General features: G+C 39.0%; 2 protein-coding genes across 9 annotated transcripts in view; one reads left to right on the top strand and one right to left on the bottom strand.

Annotated features, from left to right (window-relative positions):
* The window catches only part of znf276 (zinc finger protein 276), a 14,404-nt gene extending 46 nt beyond the window's left edge, over nucleotides 1-14,358 (top strand). Inside the window, exons 1-12 of one of the 7 annotated variants that reach the window (XM_077567632.1) lie at nucleotides 1-110; nucleotides 1,035-1,101; nucleotides 1,447-1,719; nucleotides 1,966-2,278; nucleotides 2,361-2,407; nucleotides 2,517-2,897; nucleotides 3,201-3,279; nucleotides 4,012-4,122; nucleotides 4,743-4,818; nucleotides 8,157-8,274; nucleotides 8,935-9,034; nucleotides 10,006-14,358. The exon at nucleotides 1-110 is cut by the window's left edge and continues 46 nt beyond it. In XM_077567632.1, coding sequence (XP_077423758.1) covers nucleotides 1,503-1,719; nucleotides 1,966-2,278; nucleotides 2,361-2,407; nucleotides 2,517-2,897; nucleotides 3,201-3,279; nucleotides 4,012-4,122; nucleotides 4,743-4,818; nucleotides 8,157-8,274; nucleotides 8,935-9,034; nucleotides 10,006-10,282 — 1,719 coding nt within the window. In that variant the 5' untranslated portion in view covers nucleotides 1-110; nucleotides 1,035-1,101; nucleotides 1,447-1,502 and the 3' untranslated portion in view covers nucleotides 10,283-14,358. Of the gene's footprint in view, nucleotides 111-1,034; nucleotides 1,720-1,965; nucleotides 2,279-2,360; nucleotides 2,408-2,516; nucleotides 2,898-3,200; nucleotides 3,280-4,011; nucleotides 4,123-4,742; nucleotides 4,819-8,156; nucleotides 8,275-8,934; nucleotides 9,035-10,005 lie in introns of all 7 variants that reach the window. The other 6 variants (XM_077567629.1, XM_077567628.1, XM_077567630.1 and 3 more) reach the window with 6 other exon arrangements.
* Nucleotides 10,584-27,155, bottom strand: part of fanca (FA complementation group A) — a 40,474-nt gene continuing 23,902 nt past the window's right edge. Inside the window, exons 15-42 of one of the 2 annotated variants that reach the window (XM_077567623.1) lie at nucleotides 26,999-27,094; nucleotides 26,825-26,887; nucleotides 26,636-26,712; nucleotides 26,384-26,444; nucleotides 25,156-25,205; nucleotides 22,958-23,028; nucleotides 22,749-22,847; nucleotides 20,798-20,931; nucleotides 20,619-20,689; nucleotides 20,302-20,401; nucleotides 19,775-19,962; nucleotides 19,563-19,656; nucleotides 19,153-19,335; nucleotides 18,947-19,020; nucleotides 18,736-18,864; nucleotides 18,390-18,462; nucleotides 18,136-18,299; nucleotides 17,955-18,060; nucleotides 17,140-17,199; nucleotides 16,963-17,067; nucleotides 15,832-15,947; nucleotides 15,564-15,720; nucleotides 15,003-15,065; nucleotides 11,579-11,672; nucleotides 11,216-11,297; nucleotides 10,987-11,128; nucleotides 10,811-10,906; nucleotides 10,584-10,728 (exon numbers count right to left, since the gene is read on the bottom strand). In XM_077567623.1, coding sequence (XP_077423749.1) covers nucleotides 10,630-10,728; nucleotides 10,811-10,906; nucleotides 10,987-11,128; nucleotides 11,216-11,297; nucleotides 11,579-11,672; nucleotides 15,003-15,065; nucleotides 15,564-15,720; nucleotides 15,832-15,947; nucleotides 16,963-17,067; nucleotides 17,140-17,199; nucleotides 17,955-18,060; nucleotides 18,136-18,299; nucleotides 18,390-18,462; nucleotides 18,736-18,864; nucleotides 18,947-19,020; nucleotides 19,153-19,335; nucleotides 19,563-19,656; nucleotides 19,775-19,962; nucleotides 20,302-20,401; nucleotides 20,619-20,689; nucleotides 20,798-20,931; nucleotides 22,749-22,847; nucleotides 22,958-23,028; nucleotides 25,156-25,205; nucleotides 26,384-26,444; nucleotides 26,636-26,712; nucleotides 26,825-26,887; nucleotides 26,999-27,094 — 2,847 coding nt within the window. In that variant the 3' untranslated portion in view covers nucleotides 10,584-10,629. The remainder of the gene's footprint in view (nucleotides 10,729-10,810; nucleotides 10,907-10,986; nucleotides 11,129-11,215; nucleotides 11,298-11,578; nucleotides 11,673-15,002; nucleotides 15,066-15,563; nucleotides 15,721-15,831; nucleotides 15,948-16,962; nucleotides 17,068-17,139; nucleotides 17,200-17,954; nucleotides 18,061-18,135; nucleotides 18,300-18,389; nucleotides 18,463-18,735; nucleotides 18,865-18,946; nucleotides 19,021-19,152; nucleotides 19,336-19,562; nucleotides 19,657-19,774; nucleotides 19,963-20,301; nucleotides 20,402-20,618; nucleotides 20,690-20,797; nucleotides 20,932-22,748; nucleotides 22,848-22,957; nucleotides 23,029-25,155; nucleotides 25,206-26,383; nucleotides 26,445-26,635; nucleotides 26,713-26,824; nucleotides 26,888-26,998; nucleotides 27,095-27,155) is intronic. The other variant, XM_077567624.1, reaches the window with a different exon arrangement.

Genomic DNA, 27,155 nt, shown 5'->3' with positions numbered 1-27,155 from the left:
AAATTTCCGGAATGTAAGCCTTGACAATGTTTACATCTGGCAGTAGAGTTGAGACTGTGACAAACCTATGTGAACCAAATGATATATTTCCTGAGCTGGGATTTTCTAAGGTAAGCTTTACTACAAGTTGCATACGTCAATATTTACCAATCGTGCCATAATTAGGCTAACCAGCTAGCACTTGTGAATGTAGTTGTGACGTAACTATTCCGAATCAATGTCCAAATAGAACTGCTAACTCTAATTCGTCAGGTTTATATTGTTTAAGTTATCGCACCGTACATCAAAGCTGTTGTTGTATCATACCATTCCACGGCCAGTGATGTACCTGAACGAGTCCAATGAAGGAAAGTTCATCAACTCGTTCGTATTTGGGGCGAACGTGAAACCCATTCTAAAGATGCTGGAAACGAGCCTCCACATGGCTCTAGAGTCCAGACTAGTGGTATTTTGCCTCTAAAATTTGAGACAGAGCAACTACCGTTTTGATCTACTCGCACAATTTCAACCAGCAAATTATTTTTTTTATTTTACTATTCTTTTGCTCCACACTTCAGCCAATTTATCTGTGATATAGTAAAAATGAGAGGGATGAATACTTTGCAAGTCAATTTACAGTGTAAAATAAGTACCTTTGACTTGCATCCCTAAAATTTCAGGTTCGGGCTCTTAGTAAAAAAAGAAAAGAAAAAAAAGTTAGTCTGGAGACCTGCTTCATATATAGGGGGACAAATGCCTTAATGTAAATGTAAAAAAAAAAAAAAGTTAGAATTTTACTTGAAACGGGTTTGTATAAAAATTTACTGAACTTCGACTTAACATTTAACAAACTGAATAACTACACTTCTTCCATAATTCTATTATTTATATGAAATAAATTACTCAAGTGCTGAAAAACCTAACAAAAACTAGATATAAACTTACAGTAGTACACTAAGTAGTAACTACCCAAGTATGCCTCAAAATATACTTGTGAAATTAGATTACATTGTGGATCTCACTCTGCTTCGTCTGTCCTTTCTACCTTTCCTCAGTTTCTCCTTTGGGCCCTTGAGGTTTCCCTGATTTGTTGGAGTTTAGATGTCTCTGGGGTTGGTGAAGGTTAGTGGCCCGGTGGATGGTGTCTGGTCGGTGCTGGGCTTCGCTCTTCTTTCTTTTCTTTGGTCCCCCTTCGGGTCTCCTGGCGGCCCCACGACTCTGGCTGGATTTTGAAGTGTTCGGTTTAGGTGAACAGTATGGGAATTCTTTTTTTTTTTTTCTTTCTCACGCACGCACGCACAAACACACAAAAAAAAAAAAAAAAAAGGGAGAACAATGATGATGACATTTCAAATGATCAATACTGAGATCTCCCAGAAAAAAAGAAAAAAAAAGAAAAAAAGATTACATTGGCTAAACGGAATTTTCTCCTTTTAGAACTTGAATCATAATGCATTTTTTAACCAGCAGGGACATTGGAGATCCATCATCTGCATCAGCTGCTGAAAGACTAGTAAGAAACCATGAAGAAGAAAATTAGACGTCTGAGGTCATCCGAGGTGTCACACCAGAGCAGGAGAGTCTGTGAAGAGAAGAGACCACGTGGAAGTAGAAGGCAAACTCAGAGGAACATCCATTTGACCGCAGCAACATCTGGCCTGTTTCAAGATGACACACCAGATTCAACCTTCACGTTGACTGACAAGCACAAACATTCAGGTGTCAAGTCAAAATCTTCCAGTGAGTGGCTGATTGATTTATCTGTTAAAAGCATTTTTTTTTTTTATCACAATGTAAAATTCAAGTAGCTATCAATGCCAACTATGCATTGTAACTTGCACATTTGGCAATAAATTAGTTAAGTAATGCTGTTAACATTTTCAATTATTGGACACCCACGCCGTGTTTTATAATGAAATGGTTCACTGAACATGAGATGAATTCTGATTCAAATTTGCTGATTGGTGTTATATTTCATCCCAAAAGGATTATCCACTTCCATGTGCAGACTGTGTCACGGAAAGTTTTCTCCACGGAGTCTGCGGCATGCCTTCAACAAATGGCCTCAGGATTTTCCTGATCTTGTTAATGACGAAACATATGCTGTTGGCCAGTCACCTCCTTTATTCCATGTGGACTTCCAGCAACTGGTTGGAGTGCAGTTGGACCCTGACCCTCGATTATCAGAATTTGTTTGCAAGAAATGTCACAGCAAGTTCTATAAGTGCCACAATATTCTGGTCAGGTTTCTGCAGATGGTTAATCTCCTGCCTGCTGGGAAAGACTATTGTAAAATCAGGTGAGTGAGACTCACAATTTACAGTAGTTACTTTGACATGTATATTAATTTAAATTGTAAATTTGCAATATTTTTTCCCCAGGCATGATCCAATGTTTTCAGACTCTTTAATGAACGATGGGTCTACAAGTAAGAAAAATCATCACCTGTATGTCCTTATTGTTAGAACCTCAAAGTTACTTAACAAGTTACTACAATCGGAGACATTTTTGTTGTTCTATTTTCACTTTTTTTCCAGTCTCACCATCCGTTTCCTCAGACACTGCGTGCCTTCACAACCTTGTGTCATGGGCTCACCATCACGGAGAGGCTTGCAAATCTTGCCCTGACTTGAAGGAGGTGCTTGAGGGGCAGTGCTGGGGCTCAGTCAAAGCAGTGTGGTGTTGCGTTGATGGGCACAGTTACACTATGGACACACAGGGCAACACCTCTGCCAGGTTTGGTTATGTGCTCAACTCAGGAGAGAGTGGAAATGTTGCCAGAGATATTTCAGGCGAGGTGGATTGTGACGAAAGGAGCACAGCGGTGACAGCAATCTGTCAGGCTCAGCAGGGTCCACCAGAAGTCACCCCTCTGATTGAAAGCTCAGTGCTGGCTGACTGGACCTGCAGCACTGGAGGTACGGTTACAATCCAACCCATTATTCCAAGTTTAACATCTTTTGTGATCAAATTTACAGCCGGGTACTTGTACAATGAGCGCACAGTCTACGTACGTCATGACACCAAACTCATGTCACGGACTCATTTTGACCTATGTTAATGCATGAATTAAACAGTGGACAAAATTGGTGTTTGATGGTGTGGGACTTTTAAAGTATTCACTCTTCCTCTGAAGCGAATAACTCATAATCTTCTTTTTGTGTATCTTCTCTGTATCAGTTTGCAATCTTTAAGTACATTGATTGTGACTTTGTCTCTAGAATTTGCAGATCCAGAGTTGGCAGTTTCTCCCACTGAGGAGCAGCAGGACAAGCAGGCTGATAGTGGTCTATCTGACAGGTGTGTTACAGTTTCCCTCACTTGTACCACTATATTAAGAATATAAGGATTACACCTACCACACCAACGTACTCAATAATAAATATACAGTGCTTAGCAAGTTGGCATAAATTTGGACATCTAAACAGCAGGACGGGGGGGGACGTGATTCCATTTTTTTTTTTTGCATACAATGTCAAAAAGTACTCCCACAAATGTGCATGTGATTTCTGCACACAGAAAAAGGTAATTTTTCTAATAAATCCCTTTAAAAGAGACGGATTGGTAAATGTAACCATGATAGTGCTTCGAAATAGCTCACCAGATGATGACTGCGGTTTTCTAGGAATGTTGTATAAGTGATCATTTAAAATATAAATACTAGCACTGTCTGGCAGAGATGTATACAAATAAAGTGTATATTGCTATTTATGATTGTGAAAACATCTTTAACATAACCAATGTCCTCACATAAATGATTATCATTCATTATTAATAACCTACAATAACATTACATAACAACTTAAGGTCATTTGAGCAAATTTAATTCAGAAATTTATTTCAGCCCGTTAACACTAATCAGTAGCCAAGGAGTAGCTGTCAGTTTCAAAAAGGCCGATTGTCTGTCCCTTATGGAAATTGACTTTTGTTTTGTGGCAGAAAATACTTGTCAGAGGATGAGTTGTTTGTTGCTGCACACTGACTGGGAATATAATCTCAGGAAGTCAATTTAAATTCAACCCTTCCTTGCAGAACAACTAGGCCCAACAAGCGACGACAAATTCCAAATACCGCAGAAGATCGTAAAGTGAAAAAGAAACCTGGACCTAAACCTGGCTGGAAGAACAAGTTCAAACCTAAAGGGTAAATGCATCCCATGTCTCACACTCTAATGCGCACACTCACTCACAACATATATTGCATATCTTTGGCGGGGGTGATTTTCATCCCAACCTCTGCTGCGAACGACTCCAGTTTGTGGCTACCACATCATTTGCAAAAATCAGAGAAACAAATCTGACTTACTGCCGGCAATGCAGCCCAAATGCTGACATTGGTTGTAAAGGGACCAAACCCGTATCGGGGGGTTGGTGCCCCATAATCCTAAAGCACTTCCCACAGCACTCCCAGAAGGATTCGTTCAAACGCCTTCTCCAAGTCCACAAAACACATGTAGGCTGATTTTGTGAGCTGTCATGCACCATTAAGGACCCTGCTGAGGGTGTAGAGCTGGTCCAATGTTCCATGGCTAGGACGAAAACAGCATTGCTCTTCCTGACTGACCATCCTCTCCATTGATATTTTGGATCTACACTGTTACTGGGAAATGAGGGTTGTCATCATTTCCATATCCAAAAAGGTCCCCTGTCCCCACCCCCTTGCAAATTGCATTTGTGAAGCACTGCTGTAGTGCAAACAACAGTTGTTGTGTTGTGTTACAATGCCATTGCTTTAAACTGAAACATTTGTGTGTTCTGTTGCAGAGAGGAGCTGCCCAACATCTACAAGTGTCTATATCAGGGCTGTACCGCTGTCTATCGTGCGCCTGATGGTTTAAAGGTAACTAGTTCTAGCTCTCTGTCAACATACAAGAATTCTACCCCCATGCTCACAACGATAAAGGGAGCACATTATGATCTTTGACTACGTTCACACTGCAGGCAAATGCGACCCAAATCGTATTTTTTCCCCCAAATGGGACCTGTATCTGACTTTTTATGTCAGTCTGAACGGCTCAATTTTTTTCATATCCGACCTGTGACCCAGGTTCAGATGTGGTCCTAGATCGGATATGTATCCGAATTTTTTGCAATGCGACCACTGTCTGAACGGCCAGGTCGCATATATCGGACCTCGACATCATCAAAAGTCCATTTCACCCCAAAAATCGGAATTGAGCATTAAGACCTGCAGTGTGAACATAGCCTTTGTTTTGCCACAAGTCGGTCACACTTTTCAATTAGGAAGTAGTAATGATTTTAAATCAATTTAATGAGCCGCTGTGTAATGGAATAGAGGCGACCCTCCAGCACGAAACCGATCGGAAGTCACACGGCCCATAAATCACTGATCATGTGAAAATGATCAATTTTCAGATTTGTGATTCAAACACCACAAAAATGAGATCATTTCCCAGTTAGAATTTATGCGAATGTCTTACCATAATGTCTCGGAAAAATACTTTCATTGAGAGTGCAGCACAATCTCAATGTCTGCCCCACAAAGCATTGTAAATACGCAGTTAATTATTAATTTGTAATTAATGTGATACAAGGACAAAATATATTATATATACATCAGTACACGCTTCAAAACACTAAAAAAGACACATTGACACAATAAAAAATTAGACAGTATATAACTTTTATGTAACAGTGTAGATGTATTGTTCCCTCAAAATAACTAAAAATGAAGCCGGTAATAGCAAAACCACTAGCCACAAAAGCGAGTACACCCCAGAGAGAAAATGCCCAAAATGTCAATATTTTGTTATTATTTTCCAGCACTGCCTTTACCCGCTAGTCCATCACCTTTACCCTCAGCCTCTTTAGCAAGGCAGTGGCCATTTTGGAGATGTAGTGGTGGTGATTGTCACATTGGAATACTGCCCTGCGGCCCAATTTTCAGAGAAAGGATATCATGCTCTGCTTCATCATGTACGTGTTGGCATTCATGATTCCCTCAATGAACTGTAGCTCCCCACTCAATGCTTGAATCAGTCATGCCACCCCAGACCATCACACTCCCGCCACCAAGACACACCTGGTTGCCGCCATACACGTTTGAATCATCTGAACCAAATGAGTTTCTTGGTCCCACCAGACCACAAGACATGGTTCCAGTGATCCATGTCCTTAGTCTGCTTGTCTTCAGCAAACTGTTGTGGGCTTTCTTGCGCATTAACTTCAGAAGAGGCTTCTTTCTGGGGTAACATCCATGCAGACAGATTTGATGCAGTGTGTGCGGTGTGTAGCCTGAGCACTGACAGGCTGACCCTCCACCACTTTAAGCCGTGCAGCATTGTTGGCAGCAATTCAGATGTCGATTTTCCAGAGTTCTTTACCGTGAATTGCCATGTTGAACTTTAAATTACCAGTAAAGCATGTGAGAGCTGCAATACCAAATTTAACACACCCGCTCCCTGTTCAGTAATTTCTACATTGACACTGATTAGTCACAAGACTGAAACTGTGACTGTGACTGTGAGGGATCTCACTTTTGTTGTCGGGGGTTGAGCTATTAATGGCTGTATTTTGAAGGAACAATACATTTACAGACAACAAAAGTCAGATCAAATGTGTCTTGATTTGGGCCCTTTGATACATCCTAATCAAAATACACCGCCACACCTCTGTCACAAGTGCTTAACACTTCACACGGACTTTCCTGTTAAGAGTTAAGGCCTAGATACACCAATCCGACATCGGCCAAATGTGACCAATGCCTACCCCCATGTAGCGTCAGTCCAGTCGGCACGTCGCGTGGAAAAATCACATAAATACTAAGGATGTAACCATATCTAAACATCACGATACATTATTATCACGATATGAAGCTCACAATACGATAATTATCACAATATTGTGGGGAGGTTGGCAATATTAAAAAAAAGTTCACAGCATTGAAAAAAAATGAGCTCATACTAAAGAAAAAACACAATATTGCGCTTTTGTACATAACAGCAATGCAATCTCTAATAACATTCTTAATATCAAGGCGCTTATTTGCTAATGCATGCACACTTTGAGTTCCTCCACATATTGACTCGCTTCACAAGCATATGTTCCCCTTCATCTACCGATGAGCATGGATTTTAAACATTGAAGAACCAAAACATCCCTTACGAAATTGAACTGCACTATAAAACTAGCCACCAGAGGGTGCTAGAACTACACAAATGGAAATCAACATGACTTTTTTAACAGATGTGCTGCTTTTAATATCGTGACATGACGACAACAATATTGTGGCAGTTTTAACATCGCAATATCGTGATATTGCCGTTATCGTTACATCCCTAGAAAATACACGCCGCACCGACTATTTTATACCTTCAGCGCATGCGCGAGAAGTTATTCCACTCCGTACCATCGGCGGTGGTAGTCATTATTCCTAAAGGCAATCGGAAACCTCTTTACGGGGGCGCAATATAAAACCGTAAACAACTCATACCGGTGTTGACAGCTGGTGAAGACGTTTATTTTGAGGGAGTTTTTCCATTCCAACAACTTGGATTTCCTCTGCCTGACGGAGACCTGGACTGTCACCGGTGAGTCCACCGCTATGATTGAATTGGCTGTACTTACTTGGACGCTCCAAGGACGTCGGGCCGAGGTGGAGGAACAGCGACTATTTTTAAAAACAAATTTAAATGTAAACGATGTCTATTTACCACATCGATCACAGCTTTGAAGCCACCTTCTATGAAGTCGGGCAAATTGACACTGTGCAATAAGAAAAATACAATAAGAACTTTTTAAACGACATTGCAAATCTTCTTGCTGAAATCATGTTGAAATATGATCATATCATGTTTATGGGGGACTTAAATATTCATGTGTGCTGTCCTGAAAAAACAAAAAGTTGAGTACTGTTTATCTGCGTCCTTTACTTCCTCTCCTTGCCCCGTGCGCTGATTCGCTAGCTAACAGCCAATCACAGTGATCAAATGCCCCGATGCCAATTCAACATGTCGAATTTGCTAGAAAGCACCCACCTGACGTATTCCAACTCGATCAGGTTTAACAACAGTAATTAATACACTGATCACACGGCGCATGCCGTCGGCCGATGCTGTCCGACTCCGATGTCTGATTGGTGTATCTTGGCCTTCAGAGATAGCAGTGCGGTTGTATATTAAAGTATTGTCTTTGTTTTCACCTTGGCATTCCCTCCAGAAGCATATCAAAGAGCATCATGAAGAGGTAAGAGAGCGACCCTGTCCCCATCCTGGATGCAACAAGGTCTTCACCATTGACCGTTACTTGCAACGACATGTAAAGATGATCCACACAGGTATGTTTGGTTTCATCAATAAAACCTCGGTCAACCTTCAAAAGTCTGTACAGTAGTTTAGCAAATGTATGTGTTTTTACTCAACACTCTACAAATGAGTCTCCAGCTAAAAATCTGACATTTTTATCATAAGATAAAGATACATACCCATTACATAGGAATAATGACTTCTTTTTTTTTAACAATTATAATTACAATCAATAAAATAAAAGAAACACTGTACCAGATCGTCTCTATTCCAGGCCGTTTGGTAGTAGTCCCTAATTTCCCAATTGCATCAAGTTTTGTGCCTTTATAAACAGTCGTGATCAGTAATGACGTACATGCAGATGATTAACTGAAACAAATTGCACGTGTTAAGAAATCTAAGGTTTTTCTTATTGTTTTGTAAAATAACAGTTCAGACATTGAATATACGTTTTTATTTTCAAACTTATTGGGGTTTACATTATAGCTAAGTTCACACTGCACTTAAATCCGATCTTCTTATGTACTCGTTCACATCACAAAAACGAATGTGACTTCTAATACGAACGCACGGCCATGATGTGACACGCACACATTTGTCGTGCCCCCAAAAAAACAACAACAAACTCTTACAGTATTTGACTGAGGTGTTGAACTAGGCTCTAAATGAAACATGACATGTTTGTTTTCCAGAAGAGAGGAACTACATCTGTGACCAGTGCGGACAAACTTTTAAGCAGAGGAAACACCTTTCCGTTCACCAAATGAGACATTCAGGTGTAAAACCTTTGCAGTAAGTACTATATTGAAATTGGAACATCTTGGCAACCCAAATATTTTCTTGACAATATGTTCTATGCAGTCCCACTAGCCTAAACCCGGTATTTTGATTAATATTGCATTTGTGGAATATGAGCAGCAAAATCCACCTGTTTTTATCGATCTCAGGGGGTGGCCATTTTGCCACTTGCTGTCGACTGAAAATGACATCACAGTTGCTCAGGGCTCAGGTCACATCCAATTACGGCTCACCTGTTTTCGGAAGATGAGTCATGATTGGTTGTTCCTTGAGCAACGTTGATGTCATTTTCAGTCGACAGCAAATGGCAAAATGGCCACCCTCTGAAGATGTAAACAGGTGGATCTTGCTGCTTCCACAAACGCAATATTATTCAGATTGCTGTGTTTAGTCAGGTAGAGGCATATACAACATATTGTAAAGAAAATTTTGGGGTTGACTAACCCCTTTAAACACTTTCATCTCCTGAAGGAATAGTACCCATTAATTGAGAATAATCAGTGGTTCTCCAACTTTTCTTACTGCAGAACATTCATTATTACAAATTTAGCAATCGTTTGCTCAACATTTGATTTTATTTGAGAAGGGAGGTCAACACCCACAAATATAAAGCAGGCACTGATTGTCATATATGAATGTGGAAGTACTCTCTGCAACCAAAGATCTTACAGCAAATCCCTGCGAAGAATATCACTAAGATTTTTCTGCCTACACAAAACCCACCAGGGACTGCAACACCTTCATCCTTGTTTGGAAGGCATGGCCATACTCAAAAGAAAGACTCCATATATGGCAGCCCATCCATCCAGTATCATACACATTGATTGATCAGATTGAAGCTATAATCATTAAAATGATAAGAAATAAAATACTGAAATGGAATTCTAGAATTTTATGCATCTATAAAAGATTGGCTTGTTTTAAAAAGTACAAATATTTCCTTTGAATATTTTTTTTTCTTACAGGTGTGAGGTTTGTGGCTTCCAATGCCGTCAGCGGGCGTCGTTGAAATATCACATGACGAAACACAAGGCAGAAGCTGACCTGGAGTTTGCCTGCTTGGTATGCAGCAAGCGCTTTGAGAAGGCTCATAATCTCAACGTTCACATGTCCATGGTCCACCCGCTGACTCAAACCAAGGCGCAGAAAACAGGCAACCAACAGAAGCCCCATTCGGCACTCTCCAGCCTGCACAACATCATGCTGAGCGGAGAGGCAATGCCACAAGAACAAGACAGATGAAATCAGGAAGACTCACCACTCATGAGCTACTTATATGACTGATGTGCCGCTCTCAAACTTACAATGTGTATTTGCCTTTGTTACCATGTATTCCACTTTTTAAGCTTGTTTTCAGTTAGGAGGCAAGCCATTCATTTAGTTGTGTTGACTGAGATCAGATGCATTTGTATATGCACTGTATAGTCTGTACAAAAAGATGTGTACGTAAAATGCAGATTTCTTACTGTAGTAGTGGTTTAATCTGACAAGCCTTTTTTTAAGTAATGTATCCAAGCACATGGTAGAAAAACATTTGGAATGTCTTGCAGTTATGTGGACTTAAGACTGTTGAGTCAAAAGTTTCCTTATTAGAGGAAAGGCAACTCTGGAATGATCCTATGCGGGTCCATGTGTGTAGACAGAGCTGCTGCCACCTCTGGGTCAAATTCTACACACTGAGACACCAGCTATATCAGGAAACACACCAGCAAAGAGATTAGAACCAGATAAAGAAATCAAAGGGAGTTTATGATGACTGTGTGTTTTTACCTGTCTGATATTTCTGGAGAAAGTGGAAGGGGGCGTCTGAGAAATGGCCCTCAGTAGGAAGATTTTGGTACGGCTCAGAATCTGCCAAGATTTCATCTGGCATCAGTTTCATAGATGGAAAGCGAGTAAATTTCTGTTGAATTGAGCAGAGTGGATATGGCTGGAGGCTTGGTCACCTGACTTCCAAGGGTCCCAGTGATAGAGGACCCATCCAAGAAGAGTTGCAGCAGACTGATGTAGCAGGAAACAGCAGTGTTGAGAAAGCCTGGAGAACGCACGGCTTTTTGTTGAAGCTCATGGCTCTGCTGAAGCAACAGGCTTAAACACACACACAAACAATGTGTTGACAATAAAATTAACTTGAATAGGCATAGCCTTTAGGGGCTACTAATCCATTTTCCTGACCTGTAGAAGGCCCACGGCATCAGTTGATTAAATCGATCTGATGTCACCAAGGTAATACTGTGGTAAGCACTTTTTTCAGCATCTATGGAAAATTAGATCCTGTTTATTTTAAAATACATTTATAGCTACCAGTGTAGCTCACCAAGAGTGAACAAATATGCATGACATTTTTTATATCCATTCATCAAAAATGACCACAAATGCCAGAACAAACTGCAAATCTGTTATGTAACACACTGGTACAAGTATGTTACCAATCAAATAAACCTCAGCTGCTTTCATTCTCCACAAGTAGCTCTAGTCTATTGTGTGTGTTTTTTTATCACTAAAAAATTCATTTTCAGACAAAAAAATAACTTTTACCGTTAGATTTAAAGATTAGTAGCCAGTCAGCAGAATTGACCAGCACAGTCAGGACCTCCGTGCATAGGCTTAAAGCTTTCTGATGGCAGCGCTCCTAAGAAACAGAAGCACGTGACATTATAAACCAAGAGGGGAATTCCAGAAAGGGAATTCAGCAAAATGACTTGAACCGAAACGGTCTTGAATAACATCTGAGTTTTATTTTGGTGCAAATTAAGGTTGGAGATATTGTGTACAGTATTGACCCTTTGCACCGATGTCACGTGATCACGTGACTGCCCTATGACGGACGGCGGAAGGAAATGATTGTTGAATGGAAGAGGACGTGACCCGGAGCGACTTAGCGACTGTCATTTCACAAATTAAAAGTTATTATTGCCCATAGAGCCATGGAATCTACTTTTTCAACCAAAGTTCGCCTGTCAGTCGAAGTTGCACATTTAGTCGGGACTCATAGAGCGCAATATTTACTTAAGTTGGAGATCGCTAGTTTGAAAACAGCCCCTTACCTTCTGTTGCCTGCAGTTTTTACCAAGTTAATCAAATCGCCGACTTTGCCGGAATTCACAGTGCACGACCTATATTATTATGTAGTCAATGCTGTCTCTTTTCCTTACACTGGGGCTGATTCAAAAGCTTGTCGCTGGCTGAGTCTCTGGGACGAGATGCTACGTTCACACTGGGGGACAATATACCTCGTAATGCAAAGGTAAAACTTGTTTATCATGCTAACCGACATAGTTTTACACAGTCTGTTCTATATTGAAACGCTGGGATGGTGTTAAGTTACTATGTTTACTAGCATGGAACAAATGACTATTGTAGTGGCAAGCTATGCGGTAATTTCATGAATATGACTCCGGATCCAGAGTTAAAAACTCCAAGCACAAAGACGAAATCCCCCATTATTAAATAGTTAAATGCACTTAATATATTTGAAGAAGGTACATTTTAAAACTAAACTGTGTGTTTGTGCAGTTGGAGTGGACGCTAACTATCTGGCTCGTTAAAGGTGATTTGAAACACGCAATTCAACACCTCTGTTACAATCTTTGTTAGAGTGTATGTTTATTAATAAAATATATGAACATTTATTTACAAATTACAACATTTATCTACTAATCTCACAAAATATAATCGCTGCAAATCCGTGAATACTTTGTGGGCTGCCAGTCCTTTCTGTTGATTGCTGCTATCAATCGACGTATTTTGTCTTCATTAGTAGGTATGCGATAAAAAGCAACATTTGGTTTACTCCTTTGTCTGTCCGTACAACCGACAGCACAGCAAGATATGACCATTTTATAAGATAATCAATTAGATAAAGGACTTTACGCTGTACGAGATTCAATGGTTACAATACAGGCAAGTGGCTCTTTTGCCATCCAGCGTCCCGTAGGAGGCGTTCCCATGAGGGCTGTGACATCACGTGCAAAAAGTCAATATAATTGGAAACAATTACTGTATAAATTGAATATAAAAACATTATTCAGACAGGAAGGCGTAATTTGCTCATCCATTAAAATTAATTGGCAAAAGCTCCACGGGGATAGGGACCGGGCAGCCCAAAGATAGCGAAAATGTATCTATGTTAATTAAATTGGCAGCCATTGAAATGCATTTGGGAGAGTTGAGGAGTGGTATTTTAACAAAATAAATAATTTAAAAACATTGACAAACATTCAATATGTATTTAATATGTTAATAAGCATTATGTTAAAAAAAATATTATATATATAAAATCCATGAAGAATATGTGAATCCACAGTTGCTGCTGAAGCCTGATTATGAGGGGGTACTCTATTCAATACAATTTTATTTACATATTTGCATAATTGATTTGTAAAGTAAAACCTGATTTTATATGAACTAACATGTCAGTTTTACTCAACCAACAGAAATACTTTTTTTTTTAGAAGCAGTGATGTTTTATGTGTCCCAGCCATCGTATCACATTTAAGCCCTGTAAAATGACATACATTTAGATCCGGTGTGGACGAACTTATGCTCAAGGGTCATATTAGATTTTTATAATGGACAGATGGGCGAGGTCATTCATGGATGAGTTACAGTAAAAATGTTTAATTTTTTCAAATGTGTATATACACTATGTCAATAGTTTATTCTAATAATAAAATAATACATTCTCATTTTAAAACTATACTATTCATAATTAGATATAGTTTGTAATAATTAAAAAGGTCAAATGTACTGTATGTGTATGCAATATGTTATTTACCACGACCTTTGTGAGGATAAGCGGTTCAGATAATGGATGGCTGGATGGACAATATCAATCAACAAATTGAGATGAATTAATAACAAAAAATGAATTAATACATATTAAATATGTAAAATAATTTATTTTACTTGATTTTGTATATAATTAATATAAAATTAAGTAGACATTTGCAATTTCTGGAGAAATAAATGGCTTGTGAAGGCTGAAATCAATGAAAAAATATGAAAGCATTGAAAGGAAAAATGATGTGAGATGATATTGAATTTAATGGAGTTGTTTTTTTTTTTTTGATTGAATGAAAGGGGAATTTTTGGTGCGATATGGAAATTTGGGCATATTGAAAATGGTTACCAAGGTGAATTGAATGAGCTGTACATGTACAATCGAAAATAAGAACAATGTGACTAAATGAACAAGAAATATTTGTGGTAATTTAATTTGTGTTGAAATTTAAATTTTTGGTGTTTGCATGGGAATTTTTGTCATGTTAGAAATATTTCCAAAGGTGAATTAAATTGAATGAGCTGAACATTATGAATTTTGAATGTGAATGATGTGAATCATCTCAAGTGTGTCACTAGGAATGAATAGTGAATTTTTTTATTGAAAAATTTGCTCAGTGGTAGAGTGGTCATCGCCCATCCGTGAGGTTGTGGGTTTGATCCTCATCCCTGGTGACCATGTTGAAGTGTCCTTGAGCAAGACACTGAACCCCGATTTGCTTCCAGTGGAACTGGCAGTGCCCTGCATGGCAGCAGCCGACTGCTGGTGTGTGAATGGGTGAATGTAAGGCATTGTAAAGCGCTTTGGGCACCATATGGTGTAGTTAGCAGTCCATTTAAAGTGCACAACCATTTGCACAGCGAAGAACTCCTACAAGGTCTGATTTGGTCAGAGGAATTGCAATTTGCATTCACGTGCTGTAGATGACTTGCTGATTTTGTTCCACAGAGCATTACATTTTGCAAATGCAGACTAAAACAGCCTCGTTTGTTTCTCAAGTCCTGGTTGGAGTTCTTGTAGGACAAAATGTTGAAATTTTTAGTCAGATTGCAAAAAATTGCTTAAACCAGGGTTTTTGGACTTTAAACATTTTTTACAGCTTAAAATTCTTTACATCTAGTTGGCTACTCCCTGTGGTTGTGTGGAGTATGTTTTTAGGTTTGAACAAGTATCACTCACCTGAGTATAGAGGAGGGCTGACACGTAATTGTTCACACACAGGAAAAGCAAGAAAACTAAAACCTGAAAGAAGAAATAAGCCACAGAATAGAGTCCATGAGAATATGTAGCCAGTCAGCTTAAGTCATTAAATAACTTAAAAGCCCATTAAAAATCAAAACATTATGTGCCAAGGTCGCGTCATGTCGTTTCATAATGTTTTTTCATTGGGAGGAGTTGATATAATCCAATAAAGTATAAATTATTTTAAATCCATGCTTTAAAAAAACTATGCCCTTTTCCCATACCTATGATGGTGTTTTTAAAATCATGTTTTGGAAAATGTTGTTCTTTTAGTAATTCTTTACTTTGCTTATAAATTTCTTTAACGTTTTTTAAATGTTGTACTTTTACTTAGAGTATATGAAGCATACTTTTTCATACTTTGTGTATGAAATGCGCTATAAATCAGTGATTCAATTTTTTAAAATTTATTATTACAAGGCCTAGGTACTGCCTGTGTACCGGTAACCAATAATGTTAAAATTTTAGAGCCAATTTCTAAAATCCCAACATTTTTACCTCTCTGTGTTGCATGTTCCTCTCTGGTTGCAACACAACCAAAGGGTCGCTGACATTTTGCTTGCCTTCAGCTCGGCCTTGCAAGCCTACATACAGACTGGAGGCTAACAAAAGTGATGGAGCTGAGGGGATCTGCAGCAACTGACCCCTCATTAAACTGAAGACAGAACCAGATCAAAATGATTAGAAGTGCTACCAAATAACAATAAATAACAATCAACTTTTGCTGCAAGATGGAGAATTGAGTTGTTTTGATAGATATTCCTACCTGCAGGCCCAGCTTTGACTGTTTGTGATAAGCTGTAATTGTTCTGGTGGCGTCTCTCCATCACGCAGACGACACCATAATGACAGCAGCACGAGAGACAGTTGCTCCCACCAGTACTACAACCATTCATATCAAAAATAGCACACAAATAGCTGCTTGAAAATCGCTACAGAATGATGAAAAAAGCTCAACACAAACAGAGGAGAATAAACATCAAAGAAAAAGTAGCATCTATAGATGAACTAAAAGATGCAAAGGGATTAGGAGAGAGGAGAGTTCCAATGTAAGGACCACGGTACAGAAAGGGATATCGCCCAATTGTTGTTCAGATGAATAATATACAGATTAATTAATATAAAAAATATTAATAATTATACCACAATCCACTGAATGTTTAAAAAAAACTCTTAAGACATTTCTTTTTCATATGGTGCCCCATCTTAGATGTTTTTTTTTTTTAAATAAAAATGCACGCCTTTTCTACTTGTAGCCCTTTGAGATCTTGCGATGTAAAGGGCACTATAAATAAAATGTATTATTATTAATTATGTAGTGCGACTTAAAAGAAAATTGGGACTTTTATTTTGAAATACATTTAAAGACAGGAGTTTGTATTGTATAATGTAATTGTATATTGATATGAGTCAAAAGCCCATAGGAGCAGATAGCAGGTTTGTACTGTCTCACAACGATGTAAAAAAGTTACTCTTTTAACAACTGGTATCTAATGGTCGTATTTGGACATGATGTAGTATGACCTAAAAAAAAATGTTTTAATTGTTTAGATGGCTAATTGTTAGCCTCATAACTTTGATTTAAGTTGATAATATAATGTGGTACACCCAACCATCATCTGCTGCAAACATTGTATTGTAACATTCTATAGTTGTAGATAATAAATAATAATAATAAAGAATAAATATTTTGTGTTTTTATAATAAATTATCTGTGCTGGGTTTGGTAAAATCCTTATCAGTCAATGACCCACATACAGTATACATATACATACATAATTTGAATATATGACATTTTACGGTGACTGAGAGACGATTTTGCAAATTCAAGCCTGAAGGAAGCAATAGTAGAAGAAAACCAGTTAGGTGTAAAAAAAAAAGAAAAAAAGACACCTACCACAGTTGAGACCAGCAACAGAGGACACTGATGAGTGATCTGAGACCAGGCCTTGTTGAATTCTTCAGCCACAAGACTGCAGCGTGCACTAGTACATAAAACACTCTGAAGAGGACACACAATATTTTTAGGAAATCACAGACATGCTACGAGATTTTATGAGTATTTAGTTCTTACTCTCAGAAAGTGTGACGTCAGATGAAAGGACAACGAGCCGCTTGGTGAACATACACTCCTCTGTCACGTAAAAAAAAAGAAAAAGATATATATATATATATATTATTATTATTATTAATTTCACATACATCATTCATGTGCATACATTGTCAAGTATTCAATCTCATGTTATTATGCAACAGTAAATGACTGGCATGCAGTCGCAACTATAAGTGAAGGTAGGAATGTAAAGCAACCGATAAATCAAGCGCTTCGGCTAAGGTCCTTCGTCACCACAGCAGACCAATACATTGTCCACATCACTGCAGACCTTACACTGATCCACCTGTCCATCTCTTGCTCTCTTCTTCTTTCACTCGTCAACAACTACTTCACTTGAGACAGGATCTCATCCTAGACTTTTGGACATATGGTTGCAGATTTTGAGATACTGATTCTCATTCCAACCACTTCACATTTGGCTCCGAACTGCTCCAGTGAGAGTTGAAGATTACGTTTTAATGAAGCCAACAAAACCAAAAATCAGAGATGTAATACTCAGGTCACCAAAACGAACAACATCAACGTCTTGTCTTGGCTGTGCCTGGAAATTCTGCCCATCAACGTTATGAACAAAATCGGTGACAGAGCAGACTTGGTGGCGACCAACTGGAAACGAATCCCACTTATCGCCGGCGATGTGGACCAAACTCTGACACCGGTTGTACAGGGGCTGAATAGCCTGTACTTAAACATCTGGTGCTCTATACTCCCGGTTACCTCATATCCCTAAGTACCCTTGTCTGTACGTTTTTAAAAGTTACACTGAAGCATACCTGATGATTGTTGACATGTTGTATCAGCTTTTTACAGTCAAGATGCATCCTGTCTCCTTCAACTTTTACTTTAATAAATGACACTGATGGAAGAGCCAGCATTATTCTGTGACACACAGATACACAACAATGTTTTCAAATTTTAGCATCGAGCTCAACTGCAAGGTGGCTTTGGACGTACCTGTTCCATGTGTTCAGCATGTGTTCACAGTTGAGATGTGCTGAAGCTGAACTCATTGAGCCAGAGAACCTCTGAGACACCAACTCAAACAGGAAGTCACACATGTCTATTCGACTTAGATGACTGCCCAAAAGATTGGTTAATTCTATCTCATAGATCACCTCCTGCATTTGTACATACATAAACATTTAGCCATTGTACTTTTTGTCTGTGGTGCTATTAGTATTAGTGTTGTATGACAAGGTATTCCATACCTGCAACCTACAGATAATGTCTGGAAGACAGGTTCCTTTTTGTGCGACTCTGGGATCTTCCTCACACCATTCACTGTAAACATGTCGCTGTATTCATTAGGGGTGGGAAGGCTTGGTTTGGTATGCTCTACACAGGACGATACACCTAGGGCCGAATTGACAAAGATCTTCTGGACCTTCTCATGCATCCCACTAGGCTTGATGTGAACAGAACAATTAAGAGTGTGGTTTCTCCACAATGTGTACTGCGTATATAGTTTAAGCCAAAACGGGTTTGGCACGCTAGTTTCCTGACACATAACTTTAAGATTTATATTCTATGTGGCAAGAAAACATGTGCAACAACCTTTGCTGCTGGTCCATAATTGCATTGATGAGATGAGAGCAAAGAGTCTTCATGCTTCCACCGCAACCGCCCTGATCCTCTGGACGGCACAGGTAGACATGCAGACATGCCCACTGGTGGTACTCCAGCCTAATGCACAGATGCACAAATATTGCTAGCAACTGGTTCTCTTATGCATGCATATACAATTCGTATCAGCCACTTGCATTACCGTTCAGAGTCAGAAAGTGTGTCTTTACTTCTGTCAACTTGGAGTTCATTTGCCAGCCATTCTGTGATGGATAACTACACATAGGAAGTGTATAGCATTGTATTATACATGCACATCAAGGACAACATCAAATAAATCAAGACATAACTAGTTGAATCAAAATGTTGATAGATTTGTGGGGAAAAAATAGGCCACATGCGCCCTACCTGATATTGTGGCTCGTGTCGTAGACTATTAAAAGCAGGATGTTTCCAGAGATATAAAGCTGTCTCTTTCCAGTTATTGGTGGCATCTTTGGCATTGCTCAACAGCCCTCTGTTGCTCACCTCTTTATTATCAGAAACAGGTCTTCTGGCTTCAGGTAACAGTCTTGGGATGAGGTACTGAAGCTGAAATGGGTACAAAAGTACTGTAAAGCTAAAATCAAGACAAAGTAAACAAGAAGTTTTGAGCTGAAACAGGCCAAAATATTGGCATGATAAATTCAACCCTCTGACCAAAAGCTTTGGAAACTTTAAGGGCTTAGCCTTTTACCATCAAACACTATAAGCTCTAACTGTACAGTTGCTATCAAATATACTAAATGAATGACAGAAGAATGACGATCGAGACACACCTTCTTATAAAGGCCGTTGGGAGTCAAGTCATGCTGTTGTTGTGGCAGTGAGTCCCCTCTACAGATCCCATAGCACATGACAGCCACACAGAACCTGAGCAAGCAAAAGATTACATTTCAAACAAACTTGACATGCAAACATAATGACAGGCACATTATGAGTCATTAAAATGCTTGGACCACATACATACATAATTGCTATAATATTTCACCTGACACAGAAGCACATGCGAGTGTGTGTGTTGCAGACCAATGCTGAGCTAAAAGCCTCTGAGACGGATACTGGGTCAGGCTGCCTCAGCAAAATCAGTGGCTCTCCAGGACTTTCGGACATGGAGGCATGGAGCTGGACCACAAGAGCTGCTAGACCAAGCATGTGTGGGCCACTCAGCAACGGCCCCTTCAGAAATGGAAAATATTATCAAACAATGATACTTAGAATCTAATGCAAATATTTAACACAGAATTATATAACATAGACCAGTGGTTCTCAACTTTTTTTCAGTAATGTACCCCCTGTGAAATATTTTTTTTCAGCCAAGTATACAGTAAGTATGCTTCTACAGCCTCTTTTGTGTACTATTGTCATTTGCGTTGCTCCAGTCTCAGCTAATTGACTAACTGCATAAAAAAACAATAGTCTAGATAGAATAAAAAGAGCATAAATTTCCAAGACTTCGATTTGACAACAAAATGAGAGTTTGTTTTCTCAAATGGATACAAGCAGACATCTGCATACCTGGTTATGAAGCAGATGCCAAAGTCTGTGTAGGAGGCAGGACAAAAACTGTGTGTTACAAACTAATACACACACAAACCTGGAAGCCCACATATTCTGCCTGGAGAGACAAACACAAATGTGATTGCATAAATAAATAAATAACAATGTCTCATCACTGGTGTTTGTAGAGCAGGCCTGTGGTCTACTAGTGTGGTCCGTATCTGGTGCCCACAGGCACTGTGTTGGTAACCGCTGTACTTGTGTGCATTGAGTGCAGTGTTGAAACAATTCAAGTAATATTTACTGTATTTCAATGTTCTAAAAAGATTGCTCACTTGTTTGGAGGAAGTGCTTTGGAAGCATCTAAAATGCACTGGCAAAAGTTTTTTAAAATCACATCGACAACCTGAGGATGAGTAGGAGAGGAGATTTGCAAGTAACATGAATAACAAATGCATAAAAAAAGCTAACTGATTAACATCTTAAACATTAAAGAGCTAATTTCAGTTTATACTTGCAAGTGGAGCTCTGGCAATGAAAGCGTGTCAGTTTTCAGTTTGATGACTTTCTTTTCCGAAAGGTCATCAGGAAGACCAGGAAAGATGAAGCTCAGAGTGTTGGAGATCTTTGACAGGTGAGCCGACATATCTGACGGAACATTATGGTCAACATTAAACATCAAAAATATCCTACTTTATTGAGATCCCTTCAAATTGAATTTTTTTCAGTTCAACACCCACCTTGTGCTTTCTTGCATCTCAAAGGCTAATAGGGTGGCTATGTATTAAATTTGAAACCAATGTGTGAAACCGAGAGATGTGCTGATGCTGACCCCTGTGTTGTTGTTTTTTCAGGCCAGGACCTTGAATAATCTAAATTCTGGGTAAACAATTAAGATGCCAACATTTCAATTATTAACTCATACAGACAATGTGTTGGTTTTCCTTTTTTGTATGCAAACACAGAGATGTCAAGCCCTATAATTACCTCTCAGAGGCATTGTGATAATTTGACCAATCAAGTGAATGAGAATGAGCCCTCCTGCCTTAGCCTTTCAATATATCCTCCCTTTCCTCTTATTTTTGCCCATTTCCTAAACAAAGTAATTCCGTACAACATATTGTATGGAGAGCCTCAGAACGCGATACAGGCTTGCACAGCTCACATCGTCAAGTGTCCACATATGAAATTGCCTAATGTGCAGGGGCGAGTGGCAAACAGTAATTATTAGCGATGGTCGGGTTCTAGTTAGGTTCAGAAGCACTTCGCAGTGTGCAGAAGCCGTAAAATGCAACTCAAAGTGATGCGGAAAGTTCTCTCCCATCCAGAATTTGATGTCTTACAGGAGATGTATCTCGGTATTTTAAGCTCTTCCACAGTTAACTATAGGCATATAATGATAACATCTTATTTTTGACACCATGACAATGTAATTCTTCGTGAAATATTAAGTACTTTGCGGGTTATTTTTCTAACGCAGAAGTAAAAGGCCTGGTTCAGTATAACCCCGTCTCTCCCCATGTGGTTGTCGTGCCCCTCTTGTCCTAAGACGGCTGCTGTGAGCACCGCCCCCAAAACTCAGGACAACTGCCTTTGAGCACTTGAGTGGCCATGCAAGACTGGCCAGCCCTTGCAGTACAACCACATCTTCTTTACATGTGGAAATTGGATGAATGTTCAATTCTTCAATAAATATTTGAAACAAAACGTCTCCTTTGCCACAAGAAATCGTATTGGAGGTGGAGGGGAGAGGGAAAAACTAAACAAAAAACAACCAAACCTGAGTGGGATGCGAACCCAGGACCTTCTGCTTATAGGGTGAGCACGCTATCCATTACACCATTCATTCAGTCAGGTTCAACAGCACAAAAATTATACTTGTAGTTTACACGTGTCAGCCACGGAATCTTTCTGGGAATTTAAGACGGCCAATTGGCATTGGAAATGTGAAGGATAATTGATTGCTTTGAATTCATTTGGACACAATGTTTACTGATAAAGGCTACTTTTATCACTATATTGCGAGCATGGAGGTCTCAGAGAAAGTGGGCGTGTGTGTAGTCCGCATAGGCGTTGCGGGAATGGGTCCGCACCTGATGACGCCATAGAGTGAGCACCGGCTCGTTTTCTCGGGTTGGGAGGGGCTGGTGCTTGGAGAGCAGAATGACTTAGAATTTCTCATTGAGGGGCGAATAGAGGAAAATACCACTTTGGTGATGTTTTAGGTGAGGAATTAGCATTTTAACATGGCTAAAAGCTCCAAGAAGTAGATTTTTCACGTTACTGTCCCTTTAAACCCAGTTTTAAAAAAGCATCCACTAGACTGGTGTCATCTGGAGGTACCCACACCGCTTCCCTGAGCATCTTCAGCAGGATGGTGGAACTGTGGGAGCAACCAGCCACTCCCAACTCTTGTTAATTCTACATTAAATACAGAGACATTTACACTTAATGTGTAAACCTACCTCCATCATTTCCATCCAAGACAAGCTTTCTCTGCTCCTGCAGCTGAAGTTTTATGACATGCAGAGGATCATCATGACTCTGCTCATATAAAGCATTCCCTGTAATCACAGCACAAATGTTTCAAAGTGCAAAAGACATCAAACATTTTCACATAATGGTATAGTTTTGTGAGCATGTGTTTGTGTAGTGAAAATTAAAGATGACCCACTTTTTTGTTGTCTTAGTCTCTGACAAGAATCCATGTATGATGAATACTGTGCTGCAGGAATTTTATCTGCTCTAAACACAACAATAAAAACAATAGTCTAAGTAATTTAGCTTAATGTCAATACTCAGCTACAACAATTAATCTTAAACCAGTCATTACATAAACACAAACATTTAATGATTGGCCAACATAAAAAAAAAAGTGTTCCTATGAGCTTTTCAGGGCTGATACCAATACCGATTATTAGTAGTTAAGGAGGCCACTAACCGATGATTGGATCTATCAACTTTCAATAAGGGAAAATATTAGCATCAAAATAAAAAAAAATAAAAAAAAATCCAACAATGACCATTATTATTGTTGAAATGTCTTAAAGCATATTTAGACAAAAGGCCAAGGTTATCAGAATGTCTTCTTTAAGTGCAACCCATCCCCGAACCAGACTTTTGCTCCACCCCTCATTATTATTTGAAAACGGCGCTCAAAAGAGGTGGGCTTGCGAGTGGGGAGAGGGTTAAGACTAATCTGGCTCTGATTGACAGCAGCAGTGAAAACTACGATCAAAATATTTTCTATATGACCATAAGCTATGCTAAATAAACTAAGCAAATGCTATGCTAATAAAACACTAACCTGAAAATCAATATAGAGATGTTTGTAAACATCACAATTTCTATCAATAAGAACTTAAAAGGAACCCTGACTGTAATGACAAGTTTGCTCTATATTTTTTATTTGGTTGTCACTAACATAACTATAAGATTTATTTTTCAAAAATCATTCCCCGTTGATTACATTTTATAGAAACTTTATTTGGATATTCGCCGCCATTTTTATTCCGTCGCAACACATACAGTGCGTACTGCGTAGTGACGTATAATGGCGGCTGGCTCTCTGCCGAGCAATGTGAAACATCTATAAAGAAAGCAAGGTAAGTTTCGTAGCGTACCTAAAGAAACAACATGCGATCGAGAGTCACCCTCCCCCACGCCGTGATCTCGTCATTCACCAGACGCATTCAAAAGTTTTGATCATACCTTTAGGAACGCTGCGGAGGCTTACCTTGCTTTCTTTATAGGCGTTTCATATTGCCGCCATTCTACGTCACGAGGCACTGAAAGCGTTGCGACGTAAATAGCAATGGCGGCGTACATCCAAATAAAGTTTCTACAAAATGTATTGAACTGGAAATTATTTTATATAAGGAATCACATAGTTACGTTATTAACAAACAAATAAATAATATAGAGCAAACTTATCATTACAGTCGGGGTTCCTTTTAAAACAAATAAATAGCTCTGTATTGTTCTCTACCGTAAATAAAGTTTTACAAATTTTCACTTATCTTGGTTTTAATTTCAAACAAAAACAGAAGGTGCAGTTGTGCAGAGTTTATAAGGTAAGCAGCAACACTTATAAAGTAAACTTTTTTTTTTTAATAGTTTCCTGAAGTTAACACAAATTTAAATTCATCTCTTGTTGGCAGTCAAAACTTTTTTGAAATGCCGAAGCGGATATCAAAATTTTGAAAATCGTCCCAACCAATGATCGGTCTATCCTTAAAAAATGCAATGACATTTGGAAGCGAGTATTTTTTGTAGTATAATATGCATAGTAATATTTCCATTTCTTGAGTTCAAAGAAGTGTTACATCACTTTTTTTAAGGTAGTAATAGTATTGTTTTATTTTTTTCTCTTCAGGTGAGTAATTAAAATAATGTAATATATTTAAAAAAAAAACTCCAAGCAAAGGGCTTTTCTCATACCAGGCAAAATGGCTGGTGCTGGGGCAACACTAGAAAGTCTATTTGTGTATGACCCTGACCCACTATAATTTTTTTAACTACCTGTCTCTGACTCACCCATAATGGATCAACGACCCACTTTAGGATGCTGACCCACCAGTTCTGAATCACTTATTTATTGTGTGTTGCTTTCAATTCAGTGAAGTGGCTGGGGAGATGGAAGTCTGGGCTTCCCTGTTAATGCTGCTGCCCCCGCGACTCGACCCTGGATAAGCGGTAGATAATGGATGGATGGATGCTTACAATTCAATACTAAAAAAAAAAAATGCAACTACAAAATTTCAAGAAGTCTTGGGAATAAATGTTTATAAGTAATGAAAACAAAAAGACACCCCAAAAAATTCAAGTTAACCCAACTTGCATTAAAAAGAACACAAAGAGCAAACTACTCACCTTTTCAGGGCCTCAATAAAGCTCATTTGAGTGTCTGCTTTCACAGGAAGCTAAAATTGTCACAGGCAAATCCACATAATTTTGAGGCATCTGAGACATATCCTGAGACATTCTGGAATTATGTTCACTAACTATGGATGAAGAAAAGTAATTAAATAGCAAGAATACAATGGGGCAATTGTTAATCAAGTGATTACTGTTATACAAGGCCAAAATAATTAGTCCTCTTCATGAAATCAAATTAAACCCTTATTTTCTCCAATGATATAACCATAACCTTCTTTAAGCTGCCACCTTATCATAGTGGAGGGAGGGGTACTTTGTGTGTCCCAATGACATGGGAGCTCAAGTTGTCAGGGGCTTGATGCCCAACTCCGGCAGTATACTGTAGCTAGACCTCCTGATACAGCCATTTGGTCCTTGCACAGCTGGTGTCGGATTTTGGTTCACATTGGCAGCAGTAAACTGTCTTATACAGTAGGCTATTTCAGTGAGGGTTGGACTCCAGAAAGGCTTCCATTTGTTTCTGATTAAGTTCTGTTCATAATCCTCATGGACAGAACTTCTAGGTGCAGCCGAGGCGTAGCTCAATACCTCAGTATCGCATGTTTTCTTTTTGCTGATGGTATGTTTCTGTTAGTTCCATCAAGTTGTGATCTTCAACTCTCACTGGAGCACTTCACAGATGCATGTGAAGTGGCTGGAATGAGAACCAGCACCTTCAAATCTGAAAACATGGTCCTTAGCTGGAAAGGGGTGGAGTGCTCTCTTGGGTTTGAAATCCTGCCCCAAATGGAAGAGTTCCAAATATCTTTGAGTCATATTCAGGTGATACACACACTGCATCGATCTGTTGAAGTAAGAGCTGAGCTGAAAAGCAGAGCTCTCGCTTTACGTTCCCACCCACACCTATGGTCAAGAACTGTGGACACTGGACAGCGACCAAAAGAACAAGACCCTGGGGTGTTTCTTGTTTCTCTTTTTATAGTGAAATGTTTTCTATTATTTGTGAGTAGTGATGTGGAAACTGCGGACGGCAGGCTTCTTGCCTGTGGGTTTTGATTGCACTGTAAAATGTGTAAAATATGGGTATTGTTCCGTTAACTGCTTCCTCTATATTTATGTACTGTATGTATATGTGTACAAACGATTGCAGATATACATTGTACAATGCAAATGCTCAATAAAAAGGGATTATAAAAAATGAATAAATCAATACAAGACTCACCACTCTTGGTCTGAGCAAGGCAGGAAGAAACTGAGTGAGAAAATATGTCCGACGGAAGATACTGTGAGGACAAGATCGTTACTTTAAAAATAATCTTTTATTACTGTATTGTTTCTTTTACCATTTTATAATTGGTGAAGGAGAACTAGAACATAATATGTATGCTAATGGAAAAAAGTGAAACGCTAGAGACTAGTATGAATACCAAAATTTTTTTTGTTGTGACAAATTTGCTTGTACAATTAAGAGTACCTGGCCTCCATAACAGTGGCAGAGATTTTTCCTGTACTTTCAAAAAGAGATGAGGCTTTCTCCACATCCTGTACAGCCTGGCACAGCAGCCCACACATAAACACACAAAAATGGGCAAAACTTTATCAAGTCTGTCTCACCACCTCATTGCCAATAACACATATGTTTAACCACAAGATGTCACTGTACCTGGAATGGTGCATCTGCAGCACTAGAAATATCCTGATAGAGACCCATATTCTCCAGTGATTCCTGAAAAAGCAGATATTTCAGATTTAAAACCAACCTATTATACTACTGATACAAAAAAATGAATGTGATAAATATTGAATGCCACAAAATTGTTTCCCCCCTGAATTTTACCTTGAGATCAGCAAGTCTTGTCTTGGCCAAGGAGACATACTCCTTCAGGAGGCTGCGGTATTTCACAGGTACATATGGAGGGTGGAGGATGTGCACCTTAAGGCGGAAATGTGGACATTTTGGTGTTGTCGGTTTTATTTTTACACATTCTTAATTT

This window comes from Vanacampus margaritifer, chromosome 6, assembly GCF_051991255.1.
Source record: "Vanacampus margaritifer isolate UIUO_Vmar chromosome 6, RoL_Vmar_1.0, whole genome shotgun sequence".
Lineage (NCBI taxonomy): Eukaryota > Metazoa > Chordata > Actinopteri > Syngnathiformes > Syngnathidae > Vanacampus > Vanacampus margaritifer.
The sequence above is the reverse complement of the archived record's forward strand: the minus strand, read 5'-3'. Positions and strand labels throughout refer to the sequence as shown.